This window comes from Pan paniscus, chromosome 10 (assembly GCF_029289425.2).
Source record: "Pan paniscus chromosome 10, NHGRI_mPanPan1-v2.0_pri, whole genome shotgun sequence".
NCBI lineage: Eukaryota > Metazoa > Chordata > Mammalia > Primates > Hominidae > Pan > Pan paniscus.
In genome coordinates this window covers 91160449-91185962 of record NC_073259.2, presented here as the reverse complement: position 1 = coordinate 91185962, position 25514 = coordinate 91160449, and the positions used below count along the sequence as shown (strand labels likewise).

The following is a 25514-nucleotide window of genomic DNA, read 5'->3' as shown; positions in this document are numbered from 1 at the left end:
TTTCTCAGCAGAATAGGGGTGTGCTTACAGCCAAGACCAGAACCAGAGATTCAGTGTCTTCTAAACATGGCGATTTTTACCAAACAACCTACTGAAGCCAGAAACTTATAAATTTGCCCTTCTTGGATTATTTCATAGCATCTTTTCCCATAGTTCATCAACCAAAGAAAACAAGACAAACTTTGTCATCTTTTCTAAGTATGGTAAACCGGGTGATATTGGCAATGCTTACTTGCATTACAATAACTTTTAAAAATGATGATTATTAATTATACATTAACCACAATGTGTCTCTATTCGATGCTCAACCTCTACTCTTTTTAATCTCTTACTTAGTTTCGTTAAAACTTCAGAGTTTAAGTGTTGTTGCTGTAGAAGATTTAAAAACGGCTTACACAATATATTTCTTATCAATGCTTTATTGTTGAAAACAAAATTGAAATTCTCTGGCACATAAAACAATTATTTCTACAAAAGGAAAGCCTACAAATCTTGATAATTTATACAAATAACAGTTTCTCAAAAAATAAAATTTTAATTTAGTAAACTTGTCTTGTGCTCTATATTTTTAGCACTGTCTGCAATAATCCACCATAAATCCCTGAGCGGAGACATTTTTTGATCATGTTCTAACGCCCACCCCCCACTTGCCCCAACCCTCCCCCCGAAGTTGGTCAGTTACTAAGTCCAGCCCTGTAGTGAAAAGTGTCAGGGACATTTAGTTATTAATGATCCGTGCATTTTATGACACAGGCCCAATTATTAACGCTACTTGGGAACTGGTGTCACAAGAAGTGCCTCAACTGTGCATTCAGTGAACCTATTAAGAACCAGGTCTTTGAAAGGAAGAACAACAACAATAAAAAGATAAAATGTTAAGACTAGAAAGTCATCATAGGTCAATAACTATTTAAATAAATACAAATGTTAGACACTGAATTAATCTCTATAGCCTTATATTAAATTCCTTTTTTTTTTTTGCAATTGCCAATGCACTAAAAGATGAATAATACACTTCAACCCACTATTTTGGTTTGACCACGGGTTTGTTATTAAATATCATTCTGAAAACACAGTGATTTAGTTATAATTTAACTTTTGGCCCTTCAGTGAAATGTTTACAAAATAATATATATATTACAGAAGGGCTTTCTTATTAATGCCATGAAAAAACCTTTCTCACTACATTTACCCTTCTCACAAAAACACTAATGCCATAGGAACACTACTTTCAATTATTTATCCCACTGTATTCAGATACATAGAAAAACATAAAATATGGAGAAAACATAATATGATGTATTTGCATGTCCAGCTTCTTTTTAATGGAGAGGCTGATCATATATACATGGAGTGTGAACGGGAAGGAGAAACAGGTAATTTTCAGTTGCAAAGAACTGGCTTAATGCATCAAGTTTTGTTATTCTGCTATAGTAGAATAATAAATAAATAAATATGTAGGGTATAGTATAGCTACTTTCTCTGTGAAGAAGTTGATAACGGACTAGTGTTTTATGAAGTTAATTTTTAGTGGCAAAGTTTGATTGCAAGCCAAAAAATGTTCAATAAAAATGTTGTTCTCTACCTAATTTATAGTCTTTTTCTTGTGAAATGATCATTGAAGTGGTTACTAACAGGTAATGAAATAAAATACCAATTTTGCTAGTGAAAAATAGTTTTCAACTGAGAAAAGCACTTGGCAGAAGACCCAGAAACATGCAGGCTAATGCTACACTCTATTGCAGCTTCAAATAAGTTGTTTTTGATGCCTTTTGAGAAGAGCAAACTAAGATGAAAATAATTCCCTGAACATTTATCAGCATTGCTGTTTAGGTACCTATTAGAAAGTGATTAACATTCGATACCTACCCTTTCCAAAACACAAAATCACTGGCAAGCATCATCATACACTCCTAAACCAGCAACATCTGAGAAGCACAAAACACCTTCCCTTTTGTCTAATAACCTGTTGGTTAGTTATTGGAACTGCAAGGCTTACAAACTCCTCCCCTGTCCTTTATCCTTATGTAAGCTTGCACATTCTCCAGGAATAGCTATTTTCAAAGGTAATTTCAAAAGAATTAATACAATGAATTCTACTGGGCAGTTTGGGGGAAAATATTGACGACATTAAAATTTAAAAAATGCCTGCCTGACACATATAAGGCCTCCCCAGTCCCTCATACAACTCGAGTGTGAAGTATGGTTAGCTGTACTCTCCATATCCTTTTCAGAACATAAAAAGCAAATGATGTCCAAAAGAATGAAGCCTCTGACATCCAAATCATAAAACATTATGTGCACTGGTCAAGAAACATAGCAGATTCTGACAGATCTTGACACAGTATTTAAAAAAGTGTTCTAAGCTTCAGAAATTGATAAGCAGGCTGTCCCAAACAGGGAAGACAGCAGCGTTAGGACAACCGGCGGCTCACTGGGACTCACACTACGTGTTTATCACTCCCTAGTAACACTTAACCCTAATTGTTTGCCATGGCTGAATGGACACTCTGACTTCCTCTCACAGTGTTTAAGGAACAAGATAATTTTGAAATTAGCTTTCAGAAAATGAACAAAATCTATGACTTATACACCCACCCCTCCCTTTTTAAGAATGCCAAAAGATTCTGTTTTAAGTGCTCTGGTTTACAGTCTGTGGGTAACAATGACATCCTCCAGGAGGTTTCCGGCTTTCCCCTTTTTGGTGTTAACAGCTGTGCCTACAGCAAAGTGGATTCTTCCAGAAGCGGTAGTGACCTCAATGACCTCTGCCCTGGTCTTGAAGTCTAACACCAGCTCTTGTCATAGCACTGCTGGGAAGTTCTGTCTGCGAAGGAAGCCAGCTTTTAAAAATGGAGGAGGATGGGCTTCTGCCTCCTCTGTCAGGTCTTAGAAGTCTTTAAGCCTTGTTTTTCCATGATGTTCCACAGTTTGCGGAGATTGGACTGTGTGATGACATCGTCTGGCTTGAGCTGCAGGGCCCGCAGGTAGTTGGCCTCGGCCTTCTGGAGTCTGCCATTGAGGTGCAGAATGGCTCCCAGGTTCATCAAAGCAGCTGGATACTGCAACAAGAGAAAGAAGGAAAACAATTAGGAGGCCGTTTCAAGCTTTCCTTCATGGAAAACAAAAATCTTCATCCACTTATGCAAATGATTCCCTTATGTCTAGAGGCATTTTGTGAAAGCAATTTAGCAATTTATACAAACAGATAAAGATAACTAGGAAGATGGAAAGTTTTCAAACACCTGCTGTGTACTTTGTGCTTTAAAAAGGACAGGCTTCTAGAGAAATAGTATTTTTTCTTTAATGAGAAAGCATAGGTAACATATGAAGATCTAAAAGCCTAATCAGATGGTACTATTTGAGAAAAAAACCTTTACAAGTGATACAATTTCAGATGGAAAGAATTCATAAAAATTTCAATTCAATGACAAGAAATAAAAAATAAGTGGGTAAAGTTGACAAAACTATATCTATTCATTCTTTGTTTTCTCTTCTTAGCAATATCCCAGGCTTTTAACACAAAACAATTAAAATAAACTATGAAATTTTACGGATGTTTTTGGGTAAAAATCCTGAAAAAAATTAAAATGCAACCACTAAAGCCCTTCCCAAACCTGAGTTGTTCAACAAGGCAAAGTCTTTATTTTTAAAAGCCAAACACTGTTTAACCTGTAATGATGAATGTTGACCATGGAGTGAAGTAAAAAATCCAAATAGATAAAATATGGCAGAGAAAAATGAAACCTTTCTAAGAAAAATTTTATATTACTTATTAAAAAGTAGTTAAGTAATTCTCATAGAATTTTCAATAATGCGTAATAATTGCAATACAAAGCTATCGCATGTGGAAAAAAGGTTACAAGTGTTTTTTACATGGCATGAGTTATGTTGCACCAGTTTAATACAAAGGTTTTCATCCCCAAATTCTCAGACATTAGTCAACAACAGCAAAAGTCCCTCCCAAAGGAAAATATGTTTTGCTTGCTCTTTATAAATAAGGCTGTTCTGCTCCTGTCCCTGGAACATTCTGGCTAACAGAAAGCAGATAATATTTTGGCAGTTACACAAATGCATATTTCAAATATCAGATAAAATTAAAGTGTTTATGCTATGATTACATTTTCATTTTGCAGATCGTGTCATCTATTAATTGTCCTTCAATTCTGTGTTAAAGTCCGAAATCACAATTATTTTTAAGATTTGGTGTTTTCACAAGACATGCACTTTTCAGCTGAATTCATGTGACTCTACTCTTTACCGTAAAATTAATTATTTCTGAACCAAAAGCAAAGCTACAGGGGAGGGTAGAATAGCTAGAATAAATTGACTTGGGGGATTTTGGATTTTTAAGAGATCTGGGTTTGAGTTCCTGTTCAACCGCTGTCAATGACCTTGGTGAAATCCCCTAACATATCTGTGCCCTTCCTTCATTTGTGAAATACTGAAATAATATCAACTTTGCATGCTGTTAGATAGATACAGTGAAAAAATTAAACAAATATACAAAGCAGAATGCAGGTACAAATTAGACACTCTACAAATATCACGATCAATTTTCCTTATCTCATTTTGCTTAAAGTCTAGCACATACATGTTTGTGATTTCTATGTTGTTGGGCAGTCTTTAAAATTTTGATTTCAATAGCTACATATGTCTCTGGATATAGATACTAAAATTCCCTTAAATCTTCAACTACTGGGCATTATTTTTAAACCTTTCTATATCATTTTCTCTTTTACAAAAATAATGCTGCAAATATAAGCTATTCCTGACCTTCAGAAACCTTTTTGGTCAGGATGACTCCATACTTATCAAGAAAAATACAGATGGTCAACTTCTAATTTTAAACACCAATCCAAATAAACATAGCTCTAAATGACATGTGCAGTGAAAAGCTCCACATTGGAAACTGAAAATACCACCACCTACTCTGTCTTCCTAAAAGAACTTTGTTATCACACCACTGTTATTATCCTGAGTTCCTTGCAGCTCGGACACATTTCTGAATTATGTCCCCTCACAGTGCTTAGCACAACTATCAATAAACAGCCACTAAACTGATGGTGAAGTGTGCTCACAGCCTAAATTACTAAAGATGCTAAGTAGATACAATGTTCAGATTCCTGCTATCCTGAGTGGGAAGAGTGGAAATAGGGAGGGAGAACCACTGTTGGAGACCATTCCTTACTAACCAGAAATGGAAGAGGCCCAGTGATGAGGTTGAGAGAAAACAGATGGCTCTGTGGGATAGTCATTATTTCTTGAATCACTTTATTACCAAAGTGTCTGCACCTATAGTGTCTGTATCTATTATTTCAACTCAAAGGGATTATTAAAAACACTCAGAGGTTACGGAGTCAGACTGCCTAGGTTCAAATACCAGCTCTACCACAGAGATGTGGGCACTTGAACAAGTTGGGTGAGGGCTTGTAATCTCAGTTTCCTTTACAAATGGGATGCCAGCATTTTGTTGCTGTAAATATCATATGTGAATACCCACATTATTGTTGTTTTCCTTTCCTTTTCCTTATCATTTCAAAAACACAAAGTAGAACCTCTTTGTTAGTGTGCCTGAACAACCACTGAATCTACAAACTGAGGATTTCTGAACTGGCTTCATGTTTACTAGCTTTCTAGCCTTTTTAAGGTTAAACCTGTAAGAGGTAGATGTGAAAATGGATGGTAAAGTCGATCATGCCACATAAATAGACCTTACTATTATTACTAAATTGCAGCCTGAGGCTTCTCTGTCCTTCAAACACTTATGGAGTTACCTACTTGCCATCAAATGATGAAACAAATTTTGTATTTTAATATTAGTCTAAGAAAACTCATCCAGGAAGTTAAATCTGTTCTGATGAATGAGTTCTAAATGCTAATTGTAATGGGTTTTTTGTAATAACTTTAATTTTGCATTATCCACACCAGTGTGTTACTCATTAAACAAAAATAATCATAGTTACCATGGGATAACAGCTCTCAGCAAAGCCCACGTATACTCATTAATTGCTTCCCCTAATGGCTAAAAATATATGGAAACTAAAAATGTGAATATTTAAGAATATTATTCAACATATTTAAGCAGCTATACATTTCAGGTTCAGTTATAACATTTTGGTGTGAATATAAATGGCTATTTTAGTAAAATAAAATTTTTTATTTCAAAAACCTACAAATGTGCATTATGTAATGCTTAAAACATCACAATAACTTCTTGAGTGAAGGAAACATGAAATTTATACAGATATGCTAAAATGTGACATATGTAATAAGTATCATCGCTCTAGATAACTGCTTTGAAAGTCAACGTTTATTCTGACATAAAAAATTTCATGTGTTTATTAAAAATTGGTGAATAAGACTGGGTATAGACTCTACTTTTTACAACATGGTTGTTTTCTCTCTTCAAAGACAGGGGCTTTATCTTTTAAGCCTGTCATGTCTCCCCTTTACATCTGTGCTAGGGAAGTTTAATGGATGCCCACTGGACTGAATTCCTTCAGTTCTTCTAGCTGAGCACGCAGACTATAGTCCAGGGAGTTGCATCAGCATCACCTGGCAGCTTGACAGAAATGCAGAATTTCAGGCCCTGCCTACTGAATCAGAATTTAAATTTTAACAAGAAACCCAGGTGCCTTGTATGCTCATTAAAATTTGAGAAGCACTGTTCTAAAGGTAATTTCTAGATCATAGATTATATCATTTCACAGCTTCTGTGATTAAATTTCCTGTAAGAGCTTATAATGTATAGAACAAAGTATATCGGAGGATAGAACACCTATCCTCCCCCAAAATAGAATTCTTCTCTTGGTCATTCAATTATTTAAGTTAGGAAATGTTCAAATAATCTTTTTTTTTTAAGCAGAAGCCATAAATGACTAAATGTTATTAGACAGAAGGAGAAGGTATGAAAAGCCTTTTGATAACCAAACAAGAGCACATGAAGTTTTCTAAACAGACTCAAAGTCTACCTAACTCTAATACTGAAATGCAAAAATTTCAGGTAACTGGCTGTTGGATTACATACTGGTGTCCTTGCTCTCTGCCAGCTGTAGCTCATGGGCTGGGGAAGAGAAACTCAATGACAACTGCTCAGATCTTTCCCTATACACCTGGTCTTTTATTAAAGACGACTGATGAAATTTTCAGTATGTTAACCAAAGCAGTCAGTAGCTTGCAGCCCAGTAACATGGGGCTCCTGGTTCTGTACAACAAATGACACCATCTCCTACTTCACAGGCTAGAAAGGAGAACCAGACATTCCTTGTTTCCTTGAAGAGGACAGATGCTTTATATCAAAGGGACTGACTGGCAGCCATACTGAAACAGAAAATGATATATTTTTGATATATTTTTTTAAGTCGCTAGGGATTTCTGCCTTGTTATTTTACTGTGGTCTTTGGCTTATTTCTTCAACTGTGGAGGAAATATGCAAAATTTAAAATAATGGATGTATATTGTGGTGGGTAGAGCAAAGGCAAGATGATGGAGGTCTGATTCTAGTTTAAGGCCCTTGAGACTCTCAAGGAATGCAGCTGAGCTCACAGGGTATCGTGAACACACAGGATTGGAACACAAAATCATTGTTCTGGCCAAAGCTTATCATGTAGGATTGGAAAGAAAATAACAGAAAAGGAATAGTAAGACTATGTGGGGATTTAGGGTTGGGAATCCATGTTTCTATTGGGATCAGGAGTAATGTAGAACTCCGAAAAGACGAACTGAGTGGGTCCCAGAAGAAAACAAAAGAGAAAAGGGTTTGGTTGAGATATTCTATTTAGTCAGGAGTTGGATACCCCTGCAGTAGTTGGGCTCTCTTGTATCCCATTGGTCTCTGTGGCCATTTCCCTTTTATGAAGGATAGTCAACAGGCAAGAGGAGTTATGAGAAAGATGAAGACAGAGATAATAGACCAATATTTCTAATTGTTTAAATAAATTTATTTCCATTCAAAGGATTTATTCATGTTGCTAAAATTATCCTGACTTGCATATTTACTGTTGAGTGAACTAAATAACTTTTTAAAAAGAGTGACTGAAGTTAGCCTTACCTAGTTATTACTCAATTAATACACAACACATCTTTGGGATATTTTCAAGATAACTACCTTCAACTGTCCTGTCCTTATGAATATAATTTGCAAACTTAAATGAGTTTGCAGTCTGAACTTTTTGATGGATTCTCACTCTTTTTAAAGTAGCTATCAAATAACTTAAGGAAGGCTGCATACTGGCATTCAACTGTATTCAGTTGAAATTGCTTGCCCAATTGAACTTACTGAAGCAGCAACTGTACCATGATGCTTAAAAATGAGTAGTATAAACATTTTAAGAAACATATTAATGAAAAGGCATTTATGCATACATTTAATGGATCTCTTTGTATTTATTTGTGCCTTATACATGGCAGATATTTAATAAATAATTACTAAAGTTTTTAAGATAACCTGTTAAGCTTCAGGAAAAAAAAAAGAATGTTAAATACCTCATTCCTTTCACTTTCAACATCACTCTCCTCCTTTGTTTCATGGGCATGCTTAATGGTTTGATGCAAGGTAGAAACTACATAAATTATCTTGGATTCCTTGCCCCCCCACCCATATACATACTCACATGCAATTGTTAAGTCTTGATAACTTTACAACCAAATCGCTCTTCAATCTGTCTTCGAATTTTATCCTACCCCTTTTGTCCAACTTGGTTCAGGCCCTTATCATCTTTTTCTGGATTACTTAAATAATTCTGACAGAAATAAAAGAATATACAAATAGGTAGCAGTACAGATTGATGGCTGATTGATAAAATGAATAAAGAAATGTACGACTAAAGCCATATGCAGGTTTTTTATTATATTTTAGGCATAAAAAATTTCACAGAATACAACAAACATTGTATACTTGCCTAACAAATATAGCTTTATAAATACAACTGAAGTCCCTAAATCTCTCTCCCTATCCTATTCCTGACCATCCCCAGGAGAAAACTACAATCCTGAAATTGGTACTTAACAGTCCAGTACACATTTAACACTTTTACTATTTGTGTACCCATAGCAAATGTAAATATTATTTATAAATTTTAATTTTATATATTAGGCATCATCCATCCTGGAATGCCATCTTGCCAAACACTCATTTGAAACTTGAAATTTTGTTCAACATTTTATTTTTCAGACTTAGACATCTTGATATATGTAAGATTTGTTCCTTCACATTAATTACACTGAATACCTTCTCTCAATGATGGAATGCAGACTATTTAAAAGAGGGCTGCCATCAATTCTTGTGCATATGTCTACATATACTCAGGGAAGAGTTTCTAGGAATAGAATTGTGGGGTCACAGGGGATCTTTGACTTTGCTAGCTATTACCAAATTGCTTTTCAAAGCGGTTGTATCAAAATGCATTAATATAACACAAGTCCCTTTATTCTATATCCTTAATAACACTTGGTATTGTCTAATTTTTAAAGTTTTCTTGAATTGAAAGTTGCAAAAATAGTGTGAACTGGCTATCCCAAATCTGAAAATCTGCAATCTGAAATCCTTCAAAATCTAAAACTGTTTGAATGCAGACCTAATGCTCAAAGAAAATGCATTTCAAATTTCAGATTTTCTATTCTCAACTGGTAAAAGTATAATGCAGATATTCCAAAATGTGAAAAAGCTAAAATCTGAGATTGGGATTTCTGGTCCCAAACATTTTGGACAAGGAATACTCAATCTGTATCTTTCTATGCACTTAATTTCTTTTCACTGATTACTAGAGAGGTTAAAAACATTTTCATAAGGTTATAAGCTCTTTATATTTCCTCTTTGGTGACCCACCTGTTCTTAACATTTGTACAAAATAAGATAATAACGTAACATCGTACAAAATATCACCTACATGGTCATATTTGAAAGGTAGGAACACAGAGCCCCAACTACCTCAAAATTGGTCCTAAATACGACTGCCTACCTTGTTGCTTCCATTGGGAACCAGATAGCCACTGCTTCTAAAATGAAAAATCTGTTATAAACAAAACAGAGAATCTTTGATATAAGTTCACTCAAGGTAATGATAGAAATCTGGGCAGCCAGACAGTAGACCTCTAGGAGAGGCAGTGGGATCTCCATGGATGTCTCAACGTTAACCATGGTAAATCCTGGATGAATGAATACGGGAGGAAAGCAGCTCCTAGCTAGCCAGCATGCAGAATAACCTTTATAGCCTTTCTGTATCCAGAATCCATGTTTTCTTCTTAGTTCCTTTTCCAGGGACAACAAAAAAATTTAAGATGAACAATATGTTTCATATTTTACCTCTCTTTACTACTCTTCATTTCTACTGGCAGCATGTAAATTTAGCATCTCATCCCACTCCTTAACCTCCATCAGCCTCCTGTTATTCTCCCTATCTTCAGTTTCTTTTTATTCCAATCTATCTCCCACCTAATATTTGTCTTTCTAAAATGCAAATCATGTTTCAGAGGTTTTGATTTATGACTAAAGAAAAGGATCCAAATTCTTCAGCCAGTACTAAGAAGCCCCATTTTTACCTGACATCCAAAACATTCTCTCAATGTACATTGTGCCTGAGCCACCTGAAACTTTTATTTCTGTCATGGGCTCTTTTGAGCATTCATTCCTTATTGTAGACTGCTCCACTGACAAAGTCCTTCTTCCACCCTCTCTGACAAACTTCTGCTCATTAAAAAAAAAAAAAAGATTTCAACAATTTCTTATTCATAGCTTACTTCTTTATGTTCCCATAGTGCTGTCTACATGCATTAATTGCTACACTTACCAGAGTGAATTACAGCTACTTGTTATAAGTGTCTGTCTTCTTTGCTGGAAGATGAAAAAGCCAGTGAATTTATCCTAATTGTCTTTATAGTACTAGTGCTAAGCTTTGCCATATAAAATAAATTCTCAATGAATGTTTGCTGAAAGAAGACAAATTTGTATGTGCTAGCAGAAAAACCTGATGTAGGAGAGGTAAATTCTATACCAATCTCAATGTAATTTAACACATATTTATTGACCATTTATTATATGTGCTCGGCCAGACAATGGATACGCAGTGAACAAAAGCAATATATATTTTTAGTCTGTATGTAGCTTGAAGTAATTTTAAGTGCATACTTGGCATTTACTATAACCTATTAGGTGTAACTTCATTGTCTCATTTATGCCCTTCAGACCGAAAGAGGGAGGTGAAACTGTTATCCATGCATCGATGTAAGCAGTATAGAAGAGGACTGCACAGAGGATGGATTCACTGCCCTTAAGGAGTTTACAGTCCAGTGCATGAAGACAAATTCTACTACTCCAAAGGAAGAATCAGGTGTGTCTACAAAGGAGATACTAAGACTGAGCTGTGGGGGAGAGGGGATATTATTTCCTTACGGGTATAAGAATATTAGACAACAAGAATTGTTAGGTTGCTTCAGGTCTCTTAGACTCCCAGAATGAGAATATGACATGAACTTTTGAAATTGGTGGGTAGCATCAAAATCAATTTGTTACTTTAAAAAACATTTTTAGCAGACTGCTGAGAGCAGAGCCAGGAGTGAAGAGTCGCCCCAATAGAGGGGAGTCAGAATTTCAATTAATTTGGGGATTAAGCTGTCAGCAGTGATAATCATGATGTTAACCCTTCTGGCACCAACCAAAATGAAAAAATAAGTCCTTACTTAAAATGCAAGATTAATACAATTAAACAAATGATCTTCACAAAAGGCTATCATAAAACAAAACCCCATAAGCAATGCAACACTCCCAATTCAGAAATGATAGTTCTTTGTAGTCTTATTTTGACTACAGTCATATTTTGAATAAATCAAAAAAGATTTACAAAATTGGAGACATAGCAAGGGAAAACACAGAAAATCTAGCAATGGCAAGGCAAATTCTGACAGATCATAGAAATGATTCATTTTGAATCTCAGTTTCAACACAGTATTTGTGCTTTTGAAATGGCTTTGAATAAAACAAAACAGATACAGATGACAACTGAGACAACAATGCTGTATAAAGGGAGTACTTTCAATTTGTCAGAGACACATTTTATCCTGTGTGCTCAATCCTTCCCTCCTACGTCTGCCTCGTCCCAGTGGGTGTTACAAGAATGTTCATTTAACTTTTATGATGGGTGTGATTGTCACAGTGTTGGGTGTTATACATTTCTATGGCTATCAAAATGCCAACAGTTTTGGTTTGGGGGAAGAGCAAACAGTGATTGTAACAGAGCAATTTCAAAGGTGGTAGTTATTTCTAACAGACTTCAAAGTGCATCTACTAACTTAAGAAAATTACCCCAGAAATTATTCTTCAGTAAAGACGATCCTATTTTCAAAGCTGGGTTTCTTGATGTCTTTAATGTCACAGGAACATCTTTCACATGACTCAAATGCAAAACCTAGAGAACTGTGAGAGATCATGGCAGACGGGAGGCAGGACTAGATTGCAGCTCTGATTGGACAGACAGAGCAGCCTGTGGAGGATCCATGCTGAATTTTTGCTCCAGAACAACTGCAGGAATAAATCAGGAAATCTGAGAGGACCCACATACCCTCTGAAGGAAGGGGAATGCTCCTGCAGGACACGGGAGACACCCCAAATACTCTGAGTGCCCAAACTGTGGAAGTGGCAAAAGGAGGTCATCCGCCTCCGAACACACAACCCCACTGGCGAAAATGAAAATCTAGATTACGGGAGAAGATTGTGACTTTGCCTGGAGCTGAGTCAATTTAGAGAGCTGAGTGAAATACAGGGCTAGAGGAAGCAGCGGAAAAAAGCTCTGTACACTTGCTGGGTTCCGTAGCAAGCCATCTCTGCCTGGCCTCACAGGGGTCCTTCAGGAGGGTGGCCAGAGGCACTGGGAAAAGGCCCCAGGGAGAAGGAAATCTCCAGCTGAAGTTTGTAACAATTTGAACTGATCAGGAAGTCTCCTGGCCAGAACTTGGGGGAGGACATGAATCTAGTGTGCAGACTCCACAGGCGGGGGAAGAAGGAAAGTGACACTTGCTTTCATAGCTGGGAGGTGGGTAGCATGGGGTAAGTTCTCAGCCCTGCCTGCCCACTGCCTGGAAACAGACTCGGCGAAACTTGCTTTCATAGCTGGGAAGCAGGTAGCATGGGATAAGTCCTCAGCCCTGCTTGGCCACTGCCTGGAAACAGACTCAGTGACACTTGCTTTCACAGCTGGGAAGCGGGTAGCATGGGGTAAGTTCTCAGGCCTGCTGGCCCACTGCCTGGAAACAGACTTGGTGCTGTTGGTGGGGGCATGGTGGGAGTGAGACCGGCCCTTCGGATCGTGTGGGAGCTGGGTGAGGCCTGGGACTGCCAGCTTTCCCCCACTTCCCTGACAACCTGCATGACATAGCAGGGACAACCATAATCCGCCTAAGAACATAACTCCATTGACCTGGGAACCTCATCCCTATCTCCAACAGCAGTCGCAGCAATACCTGCCCAAGGAGAGTGAGCTCAGACACGCCTAGCCCTGCCCCCAACCAATGGTCCTTCCCTACCCACCCTGGTAACTGAAGACAAAGGGTATATACTCTTAAGAGTTCTAGGGCCCCACCCACCGCCTGTTCCTCCCCATACTACCACAGTTGATGCTCTCTGGGAAGCGCCACATCCCAGCAGGAGGCCAACCAGCACAAAAAGAGTGCATTAAACCACCAAAGCTAAGAACCCTCAAAGAGTCCATTTCACCCCCCTGCCACCTCCACCAGAACAGGTGCTGGTTTCCACAGCTGAGATACCCACGGATGGTGCACATCATAGGATACCATGCAAACAGCCCTCAGTACCAGCGCAGAGCCTGGTAGACTTGCTGGGTGGCTAGATCCAGAAAAGAGGTAACAATCACTACAGCTTGGCTCACAGGAAGCCACATCCATAGGAAAAGGGGGAGAGTATTACATCAAGGGAACACACCATGGGACAAAATAATCTGAACAACAGCCTTAAGCCCTAGACCTTCCCCCTAATAGAGCCTACTCAAATGAGAAGGAACCAGAAAACCAATTCTGGTAATATGACAAAACAAGGTTCTTTAACACACCCCAAAAAATCACACTAGTTCACCAGCAATGGATCCAAACCAAGACGAAATCCCTGATTTACCTGCAAAAGAATTCAGGAGGTTAGTTATTAAGCTAACCAGGGAGGCACCAGAAAAAACGAAGCCCAAAGTAAGGAAATTAACAAAAATGATACAAGAAGTGAAGGGAGAAATATTCACTGAAATAGCATAAGTAAAGAACAATAAAAACTTCAGGAAACAATGGACATACTTATAGAAATGAAAAATGCTCTGGAAAGTCTCAGCAATAGAACTGAACAAGTAGAAGAAAGAAATTCAGAGCTCGAAGACAAGGTCTTCAAATTAACCTAATCCAACAAAGACAAAGAAAAAAGAGTAAGAAAATATGAACAAAGCCTCCAAGAAGTCTGGGATTATGGTAAACAGCCAAACCTAAGAATAATCAGCGTTTTTGAGGAAGAAGATAAATCTAAAAGTTGGGAAAACATATTTGGGGGAATAATCGAGGAAAACTTCCCTGGCCTTGCTAGAGACCCTAGACAACCAAATACAAGAAGCACAAAGAACACCTGGGAAATACATTGCAAACAGATCATCACCTAGGCACACTGTCATCAGGTTATCCAAAGGTAAAGGAAGGAAAGAATCTTAAGAGTTGTGAGACAAATGTACCAGGTAACCTATAAAGGAAAACCTATCAGAGTAACAGCAGATTTCCCAGCAGAAATTCTACAAGCTAGAAGGGCTTGGGGCCCTAGCTTTAGCCTCCTCAAACAAAACAATTCTCAGCTAAGAATTTTGTATCTAGCAAAACTAAGATTTGTCTGTGAAGGAAAGATACAGTCTTTCTCAGACAAACAAATGCTGAGAGAATTCACCACTACCAAGCCACCAGTACAAGAACTGCTAAACGGAGATCTAAATCTTGAAACAAATGCTGAAAACACCCCAAAACAGAACCTCTTTAAAGCATAAATCTCACAGAACCTATAAAACAAAAATACAAGTTAAACAGCAAAAACAAAAAACAAAAACAAAGTACGCAGGCAACAAATAGCACGATGAATGGAATGGTACCTCACGTCTCAATACTAACGTTGAATGTAACTGGCCTAAATGCTCCACTTAAAAGATACAGAATTGCAGAATGTTTAAGAATTCACCAGCCAACTATCTGCTGTCTTCAAGAGACTCATGTAACACATCAGGACTCACATAGGTAAAAGGGTAGAAAAAGACATTTGACGCAAATGGACACCAAAAGTGAGCAGGAGGGGCTATTCTTAAATCAGACAAAACAAACTTTAAAGAACAGAAGTTAAATAATACAAAGAGGGACATTACATAATGATAAAAAGCCTTGTCCAACAGAAAAATATCACAATCCTAAACATATATGCACTTACACTGGAGCTCCCACATTTATAAAACGACTACTAGACCTGAGAAATGAGAGAGACAGTAACACAGTAATAGTGGGGGACTTCTATACTCTACTGACAGCACCAGACAGGTCATCAAGACAGAAAGTCAATGAAGAAACAATGGATTTAAACTATACCCTGGAAGAAATGGACTTAACAGATATATACAGAACATTCCATCCAACAACCACAGAATACACTGTATTCAACAGCAGATGGAACTTTCTCCAAGACAGACCATATGATAGCCCAGAAAACGAGCCTGAATAAATTTAAGAAAAGTGAAATTATATCATGCACTCTCTCACACCACAGTGGAATAGAACTGGAAATCAACTCCAAAAGGAACCTTCAGAACCATGCAAATACACAGAAATTAAATAACCTGATCCTGAATGATGATTGAGTTAAAAATGAAATCAAGATAAAAATTTAAAAATTCTTCGAACTGAATGACAATAGTGACACAACCTATCAAAATCTCTGGGATACAGCAAAGGTGCTGCTAAGAGGAAAGTTCATATCCCTAAACATCTATATCAATAGCTCTGAAAGAGCACAGGCAGACAATCTAAGGTCACACCTCAAGGAACTAGAGAAACAAGGACAAACCAAACCGAAACCCAGTAGAAGAAACAACCAAGATCAGAGCAGAACTAAATGAAATTGAAACAAAAAAATCCAAAAGATAAATGAAACAGAACACTGGTTCTTTGAAAAGATATATAAAATCGATAGACCATTAGCAAGATTAACCAAGAAAAAAGAAAATCCAAATAGGCTCAATAAGAAATGAAACAGAAGATATTACAACTGACACTACAGAAATACAAAAGATCATTCAGCGCCACTATGAACATGTTCATGTACATAAACTAGAAAACCTAGACGAGATGGATAAATTCCTGGAAAGACACAGCTCTCCTAGCTTAAGTCAGGAAGAATTAGACACCCTGAACAGGCCAATAACAAGCAGTGAGATTGAAATGATAATTAATTACTGACAAAAAAAGTCCAGGTCCAGACGAATTCACATCAGAATTCTACCAGACATTGAAAGGTTTGGTACCAATCCTATTGACACTAGATAGAGAAAGAGGGAAGCCTCCTTAATTCATTCTACGAAGCCAGTATCACTCTAATACCAAAACCATGAAAAGATATAACCAAAAAAGAAAACTACAGACTGATATCCCTGATGAACACAGATGCTAAAATCCTTAACAAAATACTAGCTAACCAAATCCAACAACATACCAAAAAGATAATTCACTATGATCAAGTCGGTTTCATTTCACGGATGCAGGGATGGTTTAACATATGCAAGTCAATAAATGTGACACACCACATAAACAGAATTAAAAACAAAAATCACATGATCATCTTAATAGATGCCGAAAAAGCATTCAACAAAATCCAGCATCGCTTTATGATTAAAACCCTAAGCAAAATCGGCATACAAAGGACATACCTCAATGTAGTAAAAGCCGTCTATGACAAACCTACAGGCAACATAATATTGAATGGGGAAAAGTTGAAAGCATTCCCTCTAGAGAACTGGAACAAGACAAGGACACCAACTCTCACTGCTCTTCTTTAACACAGTACTGGAAGTCCTAGCCAGAGCAATCAGACAAGAGAAGGAAATAAAAGGGCATCCAAATCGGTAAAGAGGAAGTCAAACTGTCACTGTTTGCTGATGATATGACAGCATACCTAGAAAACCCTAAAGACTCCTCTGGAAAGCTCCTAAAACTGATAAAATAATTCAGCAAAGTTTCTGGATACAAAATTAATGTACACAAATCAGTAGCTCTTCTTTACACCAACAGTGACCAAGCTGAGAATCAAATCAAGAACTCAACCTCTTTTACAAAATAAATAAATAAATAAATAAAATACTTAGGAATATACCTAACCAAGGAGGTGAAGGACCTCTACAAAGAAAACTACAAACACTGCTGAAAGAAATCATAGATGACACAAACAAATGTAAATACATCTCATGCTCATGGATGGGTAGAATCAATATTGTGAAAATGACCATACTGACAAAAGCAATCTACAAATTCAATGCAACCCCATCAAAATACCACCATCATTCTTCACAGAATTAGAAAAAACAAATCTAAAATTCACAGGGAACCAAAAAGGAGCCCACATAGCCAAAGCAAGACAAAGCAAAAAGAACAAATCTGGAGGCATCACATTACCTGATTTCAAACTATACTATAAGGCCATAGTCACCAAAATAGTGTGGTACTGGTATAAAAATAGGCACATAGATCAATGAAACAGAATAACTCAATAAAGTTATTGACTTGCATATGTTAAACCATCCCTGCATCCCTGAAATGAAACCCACTTGATCGTAGTGAATTATCTTTTCGATATGTTGTTGGATTCAGTTAGCTAGTATTTTGTTAAGGATTTTAGCATCTATGCTCATCAGGGATATCAGTCTGTAGTTTTCTTTTTTGGTTATGTCCTTTCCTGGTTTTGGCATTAGGGTGATGCTGGTTTTATAGAATGAATTAGGGAGGGTTCCCTCTTTCTCTATCTTGTGTCAATGAAACAGACATAACAAACAAAAACAAAGTGGGGAAAGAACACCCTGTTCAACAAATGGTGCTGGGATAATTGGCTAGCCACACCTAAGAGAATAAAACTGGATCCTCAACTCTCACCTGACACAAAAATCAACTCAACATGGATAAGGACTTCAACCTAAGACCTGAAAGTATAAAAATTCTAGACGAGAACACCAGGAAAACCCTTCTAGACATTGGTTGAGGCAAGGATTTCATGATCAAGAGCCCAAAAGCAAACACAATAAAAACAAAGATAAATAGCTGGAACTTAATTAAACTAAAGAGCTTTTGCACAGCAAAAGTAACAGCAGAGTAAACAGACAACACACAGAGTGGAAGAAAATCTTCACAATCTATACATCTGACAGAGGACCAATATCCAGACTCTACAATGAACTCAAACAAGTGAGTAAGAAAAAAAAATCCCATCAAAAAGTGGGCTAAGGACATGAATAGACAATTCTCAAAAGAAGATACACAAATGGCCAACAAACATAAGAAAAAATGCTCAACATCACTAAAGTTCAGGGAAATGCAAATCAAAGCCACAATGAGATACCACCTTACTCTTGCAAGAATGGCCATAGTCAAAAAAATCAAAATAGTAGATGTTGGCATGGATGTGATGAATGGGGAACACTTCTACACTGCTGGTGACAATGTAAACTAGTACAACTACTATGGAAAACAGTGTGGAGATTCCTTAAAGAACTAAAAGTACATCTACCATTTGATCCAGCAATCCCACTAGTGGGTATCTACCCAGAGGAAAAGAAATCATTATATGGAAAAGATACTTGCACATGCATGTTTACAGCAGCACAATTTGCAATTGCAAAAACATGGAACCAACCCAAATGCCTATCAATCAACGAGTGGATAAAGAAACTGTGGTACATATATATATATATATACATACACACACACAATGGAATACTACTCAGCCATAAAAAGGAAAGAATTAATGGCATTTGCCACAACCTAGATGAGACTGGAGACTATTATTCTAAGTGAAGTAACTCAGGAATGGAAAACCAAACATCATATGTCTCACTCATAAGTGGGAGCTAAGCTATGAGGATGCAAAGGCGTAAGAATGACACAATGGACTTCAGGGACTCAGGAGGAAAGGGTGGGAAGGTGGTGAAGGATCAAAGATTATAAATAGGAAGGCTGAGGCAGGCACATCACGAGGTCAGGAGTTTGAGATCAGCCTGGCAAACACATTGAAAGCCCGTTTCTACTAAAAATACAAAAATTAGCCAGGCATGGTGGCACGTGCCTGTAGTCCCAGCTACTACAGAGGCTGAGGCAGGGTAATTGCTTGAACCTGGGAGGTAGAGGTTGCAGTAAGCCGAGCTCGTGCGACTGCACTCCAGCTTGGGCAACACTGAGACTTGTCTCAAACAACAACAACAACAACAACAACAACAGAAACTACAATAGGGTACAGTGTATACTGCCCGGGTGATGGTTGCACCAGTATCTCACAAATCACCACTAAAAAACTTAATCATGTAACCAAACACCACCCGTCCCCCAATAACCTATAGAAATAAAAAATAATAATAAAAAAAGGAAAACCTAGATCCGAGGCCACCTGTTTCACTCAGTTTTTATAATATGCAATCAGTACTCCATCTTAATTTGCAATAAGCATGCAGCTCATCATTTGAAGTAAAACTGCTAAATAAAAGTTCTATATAAGAAGATATCTGATGTCTCAAAGTACATACAGAATACAAAAAGGATAAAAATAAGTAGAATTTAAGAAATTTAGAAAAGAATATGCACAACAGGCAAGCATCATCTATCTCTCTAAAACACCAAGAGCTGGCTGCCCTTACTAATCTAGATAGCTGCTACAAAATCATACAGTATCTTTTTTTCTTTTCCTTTGAACCAAATTCCTTGTCTGTTTCTATTTGAAATATGATTTAAGCAACGTAATTCATTCTACACTTTGTTTGTTTTTAGCATGAAGGGGAAGGAGGAACATGTGCATGCTTTCTCAATCATAATCATATTACACAGAAGGATTTCCAGCTGTACAGCCCATCCAACTGTGTATGTGTGAGGCATGAGTTTAAAAATACGTAATACATGACTGCTCATCCCAAGGAATTGGAACCTGTCACTGGAATAATCATGTTGTTGTTAAAATATATTTCACAGATATGTTGAAATTTGAGATTTGTGCTTATAATATTTAAAATCTCAATTGTATGGAAGGTACAAGCAGAGACTCATTTTTTCCCCTAGACATTTTGCTACACAAATGGATCTGATATATATATGTGTACATATTTTTATATATATAAATATACACACATATACATATATACACACATATATCAGATATATACATATATATAAAATGAATGAAGATGGCAAGAAGTATAGACATACTACAGTGTACATGGACATAAGCAAAGACATACTGGGGTAAAGACTCAACAGATGCCACAACAATCAAATTCAGAAGAATGTTTTTAACCTATGTATATCACTTTTCTAATTAATGTCTATGTTTGCCAATAAATAGCTGTCTGATGGAGATCAACTGAGAGATAATAGTTTATATATTGTGGAAATTACAGCTTTTCCTAAATAGGATTTATTAAAAATACTCAGTTTTAAAAATCACGGAAATGAGGATATGAGAGACATCAAATAGTAGATTTAAATGAAAATTTAGGGTTAGGCATACATATTCTAAAGATGGTTTCCCAGTCAGTTCAGGCTGCTGTAACAGAGATTCAAAACTGGGTGGCTTAAACAACAAACACGTATTTCTTACAGTTCCTGGAGTCTGGAAGTCTGAGATCAGGCTGCTAGCATAGCCTGGTTCTTGGTGAGGATCTTCTTCCTGATTATGTTTTCACATGGCCTTCCTTGGTGTGTGCAGGCAGAGAAAGACTCCCTGTGTCTCCTCTTACTATTTTTTTTTTTTTACAAGGGATTTACTCGCATCTTGAGCACTCCACTCTCATGACCTAACCTACTCTAATTACCTCCCAAAGGCCCCACCTCCAAATACCATCACATTAGGGATTAGGGTTTCAGTGTATGAATTCTGGAGGAACACAAACATTCAGTCCATAGCAGATGTGTGAGACATTTTTTTTTTCATCTTCCAAAGCAGATGGGGACTATGGCATGAACAAGCAGGATTAATGCAGGAGTGGCAGTTTCATTCAGAGTAATCACATTTCACCATGACAGTACAAAGCAGTAACTGTCCACTCGCAGAATGAATATGAAGAAGTATGTTTCACTGAGTGAATTCACCACAGCCTTCATGCACACAGCAAATGGAAAGTACTTCGAATGCTCTGAGTTAGGATGACCAGGTCAAACATAACGGGCAGGAGCACAGCAATTTCTCCAGAAACTATAATCTTTCCAGGGACTAAAAGTAAAATGTAAACATACTGACTGATGCATCGCATTCTGTTTGCACTTTTATAGGGCCAAGACTTCGTTGATACATGCCTGGAAAAATAATGATGCGAGGTCTTCATACATAATAATTTCATAAGATATTCCATCAGGACACACCAAACAAGGTGAAGCCATGCTGTACTCTAAGCCATGACACTTGCCAAGGTGTTATGCCTGTTGAAAATGTAAAAATAAATAAACACGGCTTGTGTGTCTCTAAGCCCACGGCAAATCAATATAGTATTAATGGTAGAACTTCTGCTGCTCACATAGTAAAGGTTCACATATCGCCCTCAAGATCTCTCCATTCTACTGCACATTTTGCCTTTAGTTCTGAGAATATCTGAAATTGCCACAATCGGCCTGCATCTAGCATCTCCTAAGTTAAAGTTTTTATCGATAAGAAGCACATTTTTATCTACAAGGTTTTAAAGACCGGCTCAATGACATTTTCTGAGTAATAGCTTCCAAATTTTTATATAATTCTGAATTTACATAGTTTTACCTAATCTACCAATGTCTTATCTCTTCTCTGAGCAGCCCTATTTTTGAAAACCTTACGTCCTTACCTTCCTGTCTCCCTTCCTTGTTCTACCTTGTTAATATAAAAAGGAAGCAAGCAAGTAACCAGCAATCAATAAAGCAATCACACAGACCTAGAGCCCAATCAACTGTTGGCCTCGAAAGTATTTATCACATACTTATTCAACCATACTCACAAATAACAACCAAAACCAAACTTGAAAAAGAAGGCAGAACAAAGTAAATTATTTCAAACCCAATGATTAATTCTCAGATGCCACTCTGATTTCTTTCAGACTCATCTGTAATACCAAGTTGGGGGATCATAATGATTATATGGTATGGGTCAAATACGTTTACAAAATCACAAAATGATGTTTTTACCTACTCAAAAAACATACTTTTGTATTGGCAATGAAACAACCTTGAAATAGCGATCAAATATTTGACTATACTAAAGCTTGGCCACATGTCATCTCTGCCTATGATTCACGTCTGAACAAGCAGAACAAAAACCACTTCTCTAGAAGTACAAAGGGACATCTTTTCAATTCTTTTATGTAAGAAACCAGAGGCAAGATCCTTTTCTGCTATTACACATTATTCTTAAAATAAAGTATCTTATGAATACTTTACTAACTATCTAATTAAACTATAGGCCATTTATCTCATAAATGTTTAATGTCCATTGCATATAATAATGAAATCCAATTGCAGTGCCTTGAAATGGCTGATGGAAATTAAGCTATGCTCTAATGCCTATAATTTGACACTTTTATTTACTTCAGTCCAATACAGAAGTTTAAAAACTTTGTTAACTTCTTTGGTTCATCTAAGAGATGTAGAAATTAAATAGTAATTTCTTGGAAAATGAGGTCTTGGATGCTAAATGAGCATGCTCTCTTGCAGCAGCAACCTCCAGCAGAGATGCGGGGATGCACGTGGCTAGTCTTCAGGTCTATTCAACTCTAAAACCTGTCCACGGGGGAGGGGAGAGGAAGCAATGGATTGATACATTGAGGTACCTCTTACTATAGAACATATAAATAGGATTTAGGGGAGCCGAAAAAGAAATTTATAAAAATGGAATAAAAATCAAGTAAGATGAAAATTTTAATAAGAAACTCACTAAAGGAGTCTTTTTTTTAGACAGGGTCTCACTCTGTTACTTAGGCTGGAGTGCAGTGGTGGGATCTTGGCTCACTGCAACCTCCTCCTCCCGGGCTCAAGCAATTCTCCTCCCTCAGCATCCTGAGTAGCTGGGACCACTGGCATGTGCCACCATACCTGGATGTTTTTTTTTTTTTGTAGAGATGAGGTTTTGCCATGTTGCCCAGGCTTGAAGGAGCATTTTGTAGACTGTAAATAGTTAAAATGGTGTCTCTCCTGTGGTTCTCTGATTATAATTTTTTAAATAAAATAGAGTATGTCCCATCAATTACACCCAATATTCTTAATTTTTCCTTTTTAAATGTAATTTGTTCACTCACTCATTCATTTATGATGTAATTACTCAGTATCTACTGATCCAGCAGTATGTAATAGAGTCAAAAACTCCAGTCTCATGGAGCTTATATTTGTAAGACATAGATAAGAAACAAAAAGAAGTAAGTAAAATATGTGACATTTTATATTGTGATACATTTTAACATAAAAACAATAAAACAAAGAAAGGAAGGGTTTACAGAACATATGGGAGAGGTCAGCAAACTAGTCTGTGGGTCACATCTGGCCCCCTGCTGACCCTTTTGAGTGAAAACCCTCAAAAGAAGAATACATCATAACACATGAAAATTGCATTATATTCAAATTTAAGTGGCCATAAAGATTGGAACATAACCACACTTGATCATATATGTACTGTCTATGACTACTTCTATGCTACAAAAGCAGAGCTGAACATCTGCAACAGAGATCTTATGGCTACAAAGCTTGAAATATTTACTATGTGGCCCATTACAACAAAAGTTTGCTGGAGCCTAGTTTAAAAATTAAATGGGAAGATCCAGAAAGGTCTTAGGAGAAGATGGCCTTTGAGTGAAGTGAGAAAGTGAGTTGCACAAAGTGCATCATCAGTCATGCCTTAAAAGGGTCACTTTGAGGGATATGTTAAAAGCACATTAATGAAGAAGGAGTAAATTTCAGTATTATAGGTCAGTGGTGATGGTAATGTCTTTTGACCAGGATAGTAGCAGTGGAAGTTGGTTTATAAGACTGGAAGAATGAAGCCATTTATTGCAATGGGAAAGACCATGGGAAGGGAACGTGTGGGAGGATGATCAGGAATTCAGTTTAGTAGTTTGACAGGCCTCTACATGTGGAGACACTAAGCAGGCATTGGGCAGATGAGTTTGGATTCCAAGAAAAAGACCAGGGTGGGAGATAAAACTGAAAGTCATCAGTGTCTCAATGTCCTTTAACACCATAAGAGAGGGCAAGATCCCTGAGAGTTTGGGTGTGAAGTGGGTTAAAGAGGATTCCCAGGTTAAAGACATTGGATTGATGGAGAAGAACCAGCCAAGTGGGTAAACCACAAGAGGTACCGGAGTTAGGTGGCTGCAAAGGAGGGAAGTTTCTGGAAAGTAAGGGAAAAAAATGTTTCCAGGAGGAATGAGTAATCCTCTGTGTCAAATGCTGCTGACAGGACAAATAAAATTAGAACTGAGAACAAATTAATCTAACGATGCTGAGTGTTGTACTTACTAGTCAAAGTCTAGTAACTTTGATAAGAGCAGTTTTGGTGACATAACATATCTGAGTGGGTTGAAATGAAAATGGAAAGCTATAGAGAAGGAGAGAAATCTATAGAGAAGGAGAGAAGGGGTATCTAGAGGGAGGAATTAGCTTGAGAAGTTTTTTGCTTTTCAATTTTATTAGAAATAATATATTTAAATGTTGATGGGAAAAATCTGGCAGAGAGGAAACATTTGTTAATACAGGAGAAAGACAGTGACAGAAAGAGAGGAAGTGTAACTGCTGGAGTTCTGTCCTGTAGTAGTCAAGACCAAAGGCATCTAGTGAAGAAATGAAGAGGTTGGTTTGAATTGGAAGCACGAATAATTTATCTAGAATAACAGAAGGAAAAGTAGCATTACAGATGTTAATAGATGGTTAGACGTGATGATGGAAGCGAGTGGAAGTTCTCTGTGATTACTTCTATATCCTCATTGACAGAAAAGCAAGGTCTTCAGCTGAGTATAATGACAGGTGAAGATATACTAGAACTTTAAGAGTTGAGAGTAAGGTATGAATAAATGTCTAGAAAAATGTTGAGGTACAATGGTTTAGAAAACTACAGTACAATTGTCACCCATCTTTGAGGACTCACTTGAGGTTACTGATACGGATTTAAGTGAGTTTTTAAATCCATAAAATAAAGAATAAAGTAAAGTGTTTTTCTTTATTCATGCTTCAGGATGCAGGCATGGAATAGGCAGAGATGGATTTAACTGGGTGTTGATTTTTGCCAAGTATATATGATAAGGCAAAAA

The 25514-nt window shown here is 37.1% G+C and overlaps 1 protein-coding gene across 3 annotated transcripts in view; it reads right to left on the bottom strand.

Moving 5' to 3' along the window:
- Positions 1–403: 403 nt before the first annotated feature.
- TMTC2 (transmembrane O-mannosyltransferase targeting cadherins 2) overlaps positions 404–25514 on the bottom strand; it is a 446884-nt gene continuing 421773 nt past the window's right edge. For 2 of the 3 annotated variants that reach the window (XM_003811646.5, XM_034936299.3), the window contains one exon: positions 404–3062. In XM_003811646.5, the coding sequence (XP_003811694.3) occupies positions 2883–3062 (180 nt within the window). In that variant the 3' untranslated portion in view covers positions 404–2882. Of the gene's footprint in view, positions 3063–20519; positions 21676–25514 lie in introns of those variants that run through there. The other variant, XM_034936298.3, reaches the window with a different exon arrangement.